General features: G+C 35.9%; 1 protein-coding gene across 3 annotated transcripts in view; it reads right to left on the reverse strand.

Moving 5' to 3' along the window:
* LOC106458736 (voltage-dependent L-type calcium channel subunit beta-2-like) overlaps positions 1-9,064 on the reverse strand; it is a 38,240-nt gene that overhangs the window by 13,218 nt on the left and 15,958 nt on the right. For all 3 annotated transcript variants that reach the window (XR_002610417.1, XM_022385045.1, XM_022385044.1), the window contains 5 exons: positions 8,550-8,689; positions 7,140-7,252; positions 5,304-5,455; positions 1,851-1,946; positions 1,025-1,258 (listed from right to left, as the gene is read on the reverse strand). Coding sequence is in view for 2 of the 3 variants with exons in the window: in XM_022385045.1 (XP_022240753.1) it covers positions 1,025-1,258; positions 1,851-1,946; positions 5,304-5,455; positions 7,140-7,252; positions 8,550-8,599 (645 nt within the window). In the remaining variant the exon portion in view is untranslated. The remainder of the gene's footprint in view (positions 1-1,024; positions 1,259-1,850; positions 1,947-5,303; positions 5,456-7,139; positions 7,253-8,549; positions 8,690-9,064) is intronic.

The raw sequence follows: 9,064 nt of genomic DNA on the forward strand, positions 1-9,064 counted from the left end.
GGTGTTGACTATACCTTTTGGATGCTTCGGTCAAAAACCAACTATTTGATTAGAGTAGCTCAAGAGTTAACAGTGGGTGGTGTTGACTATACCTTTTGGATGCTTCGGTCAAAAACCACTATTTGATTAGAGTAGCTCAAGAGTTGGCAGTGGGTGGTGTTTACTATACCTTTTGGATGCATCGGTCAAATCCTACTATTTGATTAGAGTAGCTCAAGAGTTGGCAGTGGGTGGTGTTGACTATACGTTTTGAAAGCATCTGTCAAATACCACTATTTGATTAGAGTAGCTCAAGAGTTGGCAGTGGGTGGTGTTTACTATACCTTTTGGATGCATCGGTCAAATCCTACTATTTGATTAGAGTAGCTCAAGAGTTGGCAGTGGGTGGTGTTGACTATACGTTTTGGATGCATCGGTCAAATCCCACTATTTGATTAGAGTCGCTCAAAAGTTGGCAGTGGGTGGTGTTGACTATACGTTTTGAATGCATCGGTCAAATCCAACTATTTGATTAGAGTAGCTCAAGAGTTAACAGTGGATGGTGTTGACCATCTAGCCGCCTTTCTTCTAGTCTATCACTGCTAAATTAGGGACGGCTGGCACATATATCCCACGAGTAGATTTGTGTGAAATTTAAAACATACCAAATTAAATCTTTCACATCAGTGATAGATGTGTGTGTGCTGACAAAGGGTGGTTCTGATCGAATCGGATCTTGTTAGCTCAAGGTATGTTTCTAATTTTAGTGTTTTTTAATGTTCACTAACATTTGTCATTACACATTCTTAGAATTGTGATTTCCTAGTTCATCATACACACTAACATCAATTATCATCTTGAAACAAAAGCAACACACAGGAATATTCAAGACTTGTTAGATATACATTTGCTTTTTTTCGTCAAGAAACAACGATAGTTTAAGCCTATTATAATAGATAGATTTCTAAACTTCCATAGTAGAGTAACTTTATATATTGGCTTTACGTGAAGAATCACGACACAAATGCAATGATTAGGGACATGCCTTTTCCGACCTCCTTGTACGTGTTCTGTCACTTGTGAATCGAACTGGAGGAGTGGAATTATGTCTCGACAGGCCAATAGGATCCACTCGAGGAGAGAGGATGGGACGGGGGACAGTAGGAGGTGATGCCTTTACAGGTGGGTGTAAGGCTTCCCAGTAGCTTTCCAGAATCTCTCCCAGGTGTTCACAGGCATCTTCCAGCTGATTCTCGTCCAGTATCGCGTCGAACATTTCCTAATTAAAATGAGTATATTTGTAGTAACCAACTATTCTACGAACTTTCCTGCCTGTGACTAAGCTTGAAAAATTAATATTTAAATAAGGACATTCATCAAGCTTTCCTTTAAAGACTAAAAAAAATTTCTTACTAGGGACACCGAACTAGGTGTTTCAGTAGACACAAAAGGAGTTTTTGTTCGGGAACACAGATGCACACTTACAGGAGACACAAGGCTAACTTTTCTTTTAGGAACAAAGATGTATAATTACAGGAGACACAGAACTGAAATTTCTTTAAGGAACAGAGATGTACATTTACAGGAGACACAGAATTGACTTTTCTTTGAATAACAGAGACGCACATTTACAGGAGACACAGAATTGACTTTTCTTTAAATAACAGAGACGTACATTTACAGGAGACACAGAATTGACTTTTCTTTAAATAACAGAGACGTATATTTACAGGAGACACAGAACTAGCTTTCTTTAAAGAACGGAGACGTAACTTTTATTTAAAGAAGATTTAGTAGAGACACTGTGCTACATTTTTTAAAACCTGAGGAAGTAACTTATAGGAGTATAATGAGCTAACGTTACTACTTACAGGAGGACATTGAGCTAACTTTTCTGCTGCGACCATCTGAACATTCAAATTTCTACTTTGTGACTTTCCTCTGGATTTGATCAACCGCTGAAGAACCTACATTAATAGAATAAAGCCGTTATGAAGTCTAAACAAATCACAATAAATATGTTGCATGACTTAAAGCAGACGGAGTTTATAATAAGACCTAAAACTACTGTAATACAGTCGTTATATAAATTTAAATTTTGAAAGGTTAACAATAGTTGAAGGTCCTAGCAAGCACAAGAGCTTTAATACTCAGAAGGTATTATAACTGTTGTAGAATTTAAAACAAAGGCTTTGCAGGCACAGTCACACTAATCTTGTGATTCTTGGTAGGGTTTTCTTTTCAGTATCCCCGATGTCTTCAAAACTCAAAGCTTTCTTTTATCAGCATGAAGGACTATACTGAAAGATTTTTCTCCTACTCTCCGACACAATACACTGCAACACTAGAAAAGGAAATCGTTTTGAAATCACAATATTCTGAACTACTATCCTTCTGGTAAATCCTAAATATCCTAGGTTCTTCTTCTTAATATATCAGTTTTATCTTTAAAGTTAAGAAGATTTTTAGTTTGATCTGAAAATACGTATGGACAAAACTATTTAATAACTTTTCCAACTTTGTATCTTAACTTGAACAAAACAAGCTGAAGTACGTTAATACCACAAGTGACAGGTCTCCTAGAAACCAACAAATCCAATCCCAAGTATGTTAATATCACAATATCAGGTCTCTGAGATTATGAGCAAAATATCATTAATAGTGATGGTATTTAACAGTTTACTCAATGTGTTTTAACCGCTATAGGTTTTAGTTTTCTTGAGTATTGTTCATTTATTACAACATTATGTTCTTCTTGCAAGTTTGTTCGTTTCAACAGACGGTTGAGTACGTTAATTATATTTAAACAATTTTGGAGCCTTACTACATTGTTACAGTTCATGCCGACACGCCCGGTCAAGCTCTGTCTGACGACCGTGCATGTTGACAATAGCCTTTTAGCGTGGTTTTCCTTGCAAAAGGCTTCGTGGTAAGGTTGTCATGTCTAAAGCACATCACTTCTCCCATATTCTATCTAGTTTAGGAGGACATTTCAACATTCCAATCGCACAGGGAAACTTAGGCGCTGAATCCGGCAGCTCAACCGGTATGCCTTAATATGGAATAGTGTGAATACCCATTTCATTTTCCGGCTGATTGAGGTATGGAACAATTGAACGGAAGGTGTGGCTGTAAGTCCTATTTGGTTAATCCATATTCTGTTGATCTCGTATACAGACGAGATTCTTCTAGATTATTTTGCATACTGTTGTATGGGATACGTGGACGGCTTTGGCCACTGAACTTCGTGTTTGTAGATTCTCACCTATTACAAGACATCACACTTTATTTACAATGGCTGAGATACGATTTGTTGCAGGTCTCTTTCTATATTGTCCTGGCTCTCCAAGTTGATCCATATAAGGATTGTTTAATAGTGCCATTACGTACAAGGGATATACCTGTATTGGAGATTCTAAATCTCTGATCTGAACACATCTTTATGATCTGTATATGTGTGTTAATAGTTTGCTTCCGACAAGGCTGTTACATATCCTTCCCAAAAGCGGGCATCACACTACCTACGTAATGTCAAAATATAGTTCTGATACAGGTCGTTCGTTCCGCCACGACTTTATATCGGCTGTGATTTTTAGATGACTTGCTTATTTGCATATTGACATTTGTTTCAATATAACGTACTCCACTTTGTATATTGTTAACATACACTGATCAGGAATTATTAATAATCTTTGTAGGAGGAAGAGCAAATTATAATTCCTTAATCTAAAACATATTTTAAACATCCTTCTATTCATAATTAAAATTAAAATGTAAAATTACAAATAACTATGCGGATGATTCAACAGCGGATTGGCCATGTCGATTGCTCCTCAAAGCACTAGTTTACGTTATTGACTAAACTTGCATTGGGTTAGAAGTAACATTATTAATACATTCAATACTGCACGTTAAGTACCTAAAATCGATTCATCTAACACCCTTCTTTAACTATTCTACCAGATCACCAATCTGCCTTTTTCATCATTTAATGAACTTTGAGTTCCAAAGTCTAATAACTTGAACTGCTCTGGTAATGCTCCATGATGTTACACCTTCTACTGCAAGAAACTTTAAACCTCAGAAATTTTGTAAAAATCAAACAGTTTTCAAAATAGCAAACACAGCCAAGAACATGGGCACTGTCGTCAAATACAGTTGTTGTACGACCTAAAACACATTATAACCAGTCCCAGTTTCAGCTTTTTTTAACTAGGGGGCAAGTGAGACATATAAGGCCAACTCTAAAATACATCATTAGATTAATGGTCCCCCAGTGATTCGGCAGAAGGTCTGCAGACTTACGAAGCTAAAAATCGTGCCTCGATACCTGTGGTGGGCAGGGCACAGATGCGTCATTGAGGGGGCTACGACATTTCGGGGGGACGTCCCCCTCTAGCACTTTTCCTGGTTACAGTAGTTTTATGACTTTCAACAGACCATAATGAAGTCATTGTACGATATGTGATAAATTTGATATAATTATTATAGGTCCTAAATCAGACACGTTACAATTATTGTAGGCCCTTAAATACTCATAATACAACTGTTAATTAGTCTATGAGATTTCATTATGATATTAAAAGACTGTTGGTAAGTTAGTATACATTTGGTTAGAGCCTCCTAAAAAAATGGAATTTGATAAAAACCACTAACACTGTCAGACACAAGGACATTTTTTCCATGATACTAAAGCTTTGAATGCAGCTGAAAAGCAACTTTAGGGTGAAGTAATCTTCTTGATTTTCTCACTGTATCAGTACATGTTAGGGGTGTGTCACACAAACTGGACTGCATGCTTTTATGGACACTGTAATATGGTGAAAACGTATAATTCATAAAATATATAACAATGAATTGTCTAAAGACCCAATTGCAATCGTAGCTTTATGATTTAAATGGTGAAGATATCGTATAGAAGAATGAGGAACAAGTCGTCATGGTTACATGAAAGAATATAAGCATTTTTATTGTAACAAGGACAAATCTTTGTTATTATAGAAAACCCACGGTCGTCATGGAAACGGTCGTATAAAAGCACTTGCTCATTAGCTGTAAAAGCATTATACAGATCTCAAAACTGAAGTAAAAATAGTTTTATGAAACTGAAAAACTGACGACACATTTCATGGAAGTATAGAAAGTTTGTAGCCGCACATAAGCTCTCTTAATGTGAAATTGAAAATTATCTTCCTTTTCTACGATAGAAGTCGATCTAGCATTAACGTTTAGGGTAATCTTTTTTTTTAACCCTATTACAAAGAACACTTCGCTACGTTACACAAATTCAAAATACTGTAAACGGAAATGAATATTTGATTCACCTTTGGGGAAGATATTTTAAGATATACAATAATAGGCGATAGGGAAGTCTTGGTAAGTTGGGAAGGGTGGTTTATTGTATCACAGTCTAATACCACCAGCTGTAACGTCCGAGCTAATTCAAATATTCTCTCTATTTCCTCCTGGACTTTAGCTAGAAAGAAAAAAAAATCTAAATTCACTAGTTATAGTTATCAAAACTGCATAAATTTTACTGTTATTTTAAGCCTAATAGTAATTCAAAATAGTTCATCTATAAAATCAATATCTTATGACTTTTTCCCAAATACTAGTTACACTATAAAATTATAGGTTCACATACAACATTAAATAGGATTTAGAATAGTTGGATCCATAGACAACGTCTTTGGGTCTAAGAAAGCTCAATAAATTCAGGTTTATATAAGGAAGAAAAATTGTCAACTCTCCAGATCTACAACAGTAAGTCAGACTGTCAACGTCTCCAGGTCTATAACAGTAAGTCAGATTGTCAACGTCTCCAGGTCTACAACAGTAAGTCAGATTGTCAACGTCTTCTGGTCTACAACAGTAAATCAGACTGCCAACGTCTTCAGGTGTACAACAGTGGCAAAGACGAATATATCATGGTTTGAATACTATTATTATTATACAGTATTGTAATTTTTCAAAATCCCTAAGGGTCTAGATAACGAATACAGTATTAAAAGTATAATAGACTTAATATTAATGTATGACAAGTATAATTAATTATATACATCCCTTGTCAGCTTGGCGTTCAAATCATAATAATTGTAGTTGAAAAGATTGTTAACGTCTTCAGGTATAAAGAGAGTTGGACAGGTAACAAGGCTAATATTCCTTTTATATTATATTACATGAACAATTTTTAGAATGTCTTAGAAACACAAACGACGTCAAGCAAACACACAGTTTCATAGCACTTAATCTGATCTCTCAAACAGTACATCTATTCATACACAATGCACAGCATTTTACGGTTTTACAACGCTAAAATTCGGGGTTCGATTCCTCGCTGTGGACAAAACGCAGATAACCCATTCTTTGGCTTTACACTAAAATAAACAAAGATTCGTGTTAAATAAAAGTTACGAGTTGAAGAATGCATCAGTTAAACGTTTGAAAACAGTTTACATTTTATATATAGAAATATTTCTAGTCCATAACTGAACAAATCGAATTTACGCATATTTTTTTTCTCTCGTGAACTTGTTCCGAAATGTTTGATTTTCACCAAAAGAAAGAAGGTTTGAGCACTAAGTGTGTTAACTGAGTTTAGTTGATTCATAAAGTCAAACTTGTCTATACTTACTAACGAAGTAAGTCTGCTTTATGCTACTCAGAGAAAAAAAATCCCTCTGTGACGTAGGGAACGGCCGTGACCTACGGTTGTTGTGCCGGACCGTGAATGTGCGATCCATGGTTCGCTTCCCGTTGACGCAAAATAGTGCTTTTCACTTTCGGGTCGTGAGTGACGGTCACGTCCAACTACTTGATCAGAGTGGCTCAAGAGTTGGCGGTGAGTGCTGAATACCAGCTGTCTTCCTTCTAGTCTATCTTGGGGTCGTGGGTGACGTTCACCTCCAAGTATTTGATCAGAGTAGCTCAAGAGTTGGCGGTGAGTGCTAAAGACCAGCTGCCTTCCTTCTAGTCTATTTTGGGGCCGTGGGTGACGGTCACGTCCAACTATTTGGTCAGAGTAGCTCAAGAGTTGGCGGTGAGTGCTGAAGACCAGCTGCCTTCCTTTTAGTCCATCAGTTCAAATTTAAGGACATCTTGCGCTGATAGCTATGCGCGAATATCGGAGACAAACAACTTTAAAGTAACGGGTCTCTTACCTAAACACGACGCCCGACTACTGGATTTCTCCACTATAGCTCTTTTGCTTGGGTTGTTCAGCAGAGATCGCTTGGCCAAGGAGATATCAGATGTCACCCGAGTGATGATAATCCTAATACGAAATATTTAATAAGTTGCAACAAAACACCTGTAACACTGACATGGAAAACCCAACATAAATACTCGATAAAACTCGGTAGACCTGTTACAATTCTTACATTTAATGTTGCTAAAAGTTTTGATCCTTAAATATGCAGCGAGAAAGAACAAATCAAAAGTATTTTAACGAACCTCATAACGATCCATTTTATATATCTGACTTCAAAATTGTTTTTCTTGTAATGTTAGACAACATTAACAAATATAATGGCAAAATAACACATTGACAATTCGCCAAGGTTTCAAGTTTTAGATTGTTTTGATAAATTCCAGAAAAAAACTTGAAAATCTTATTGAGACAAACTTAACTTCTGACTGATGCGAACGATAACTTACAAGTGAAGTAGCTTACGTTATCTCACACTAATTAGGTGTACACATGATTAACTTCAGTTTTATCTAATCATTGTTTAGATCATATATATTAGAGATTATTAATCTTGCTTTAATTCGAAGACCACATAGTTCACTTGTATTTAGATCACAGAAACGGTATATATACTAACGCTAAGGAAGTTTTATCGATTCATCTTGATTGTTTAAAGAGTTTGTTCTCCACTTACTGGTTTCACGATGCTTCCATGGACCCTGGAACATGGTCAACACGTCTAAATAAGAGGCGCGAAAACATTGAAAAATGCTATAAATAACAACAACAACAAAAAAAAAAGGAATGATGAGGTCTGAGCAATGAGTTCGAAATCAGGTTGTGCATAACCACCCAAACACACACATACAAAAAAGAACGTTTAGAATTTGAAACATCGTAAAAAATACAAGAAGGGCTCCGAATGTAATCTAACACATCGTGGTATATCCAACCATGTAACATGCAAGAGATCATGCATGCTGCACAAAATCCACTAAAAAGAAAAAAGGAAAACAAAAAGGAACAAGAAAGACTCAGAATGAATTCTAAATCCCGTCATACCCCATAAAGAGGCATGGGAAGGAATTGGTAAAAGCTAAAAAGTTATTCCCTTCCTTTCCCTCCCTATCCAAAAAAACAAACAAACAAGGCACATGAGATACTTATCGTGGAAGAGTTTTGGTTATAATGGTCTTTTTGTAGAGTTGATCGAACAATAACTCAACGTGGATTCTACAAATCCAATTACATTCGCAACATGTACAGAGAAACTTTCACGCAGCTCACCGGACGAGTTCTAGATTTATAGCACACTGTTTCTAAACTTCATACTTTAAAAAATTGAATTTAAATAAATTTTTAAATTAGTATTTTCCCCTACCTGCCTTCGAACTTGTGCTTTAAGAAATCAAAAATGGCTTTCTGCATCATGTCCGTGACTTCATAACCCTTGAGAGATGGACCTACGAGGACCACTGGCCGGACGGAAGGCACTACATCGTATGGTGGAATGCTTTCTGTCTAAAAAGATTTAACGGTAAAATAAAATAAAACAATACTATTTTCCTTCTGACAGTCTTCAGTCTAATCTGAAATAGCTTACTTTTATGATTACATAAAATAACTTTATATATGCATGTTAAAAATCAGATCTAGGGTTTTTATACCAGTTAGCAAATGTGTATGGATGAAAGCGTTGATAAGAAAACTTACATTTCTCAATGTAAACAACAGAAAAAAACGGAATTACTTCTTTGAAATTGAGAAACAATTATTTTGATGTTTTAACATAAGAAACTCAGTTTTTATGATACATGCTAGCTTTCTTAGATTCTAATAGATGGTATTTAACACCCATTTGACCGACCTTGTAACCACCACAAAAAAAAAAAAAAA

This window comes from Limulus polyphemus, unplaced genomic scaffold, assembly GCF_000517525.1.
Source record: "Limulus polyphemus unplaced genomic scaffold, Limulus_polyphemus-2.1.2 Scaffold507, whole genome shotgun sequence".
NCBI lineage: Eukaryota > Metazoa > Arthropoda > Merostomata > Xiphosura > Limulidae > Limulus > Limulus polyphemus.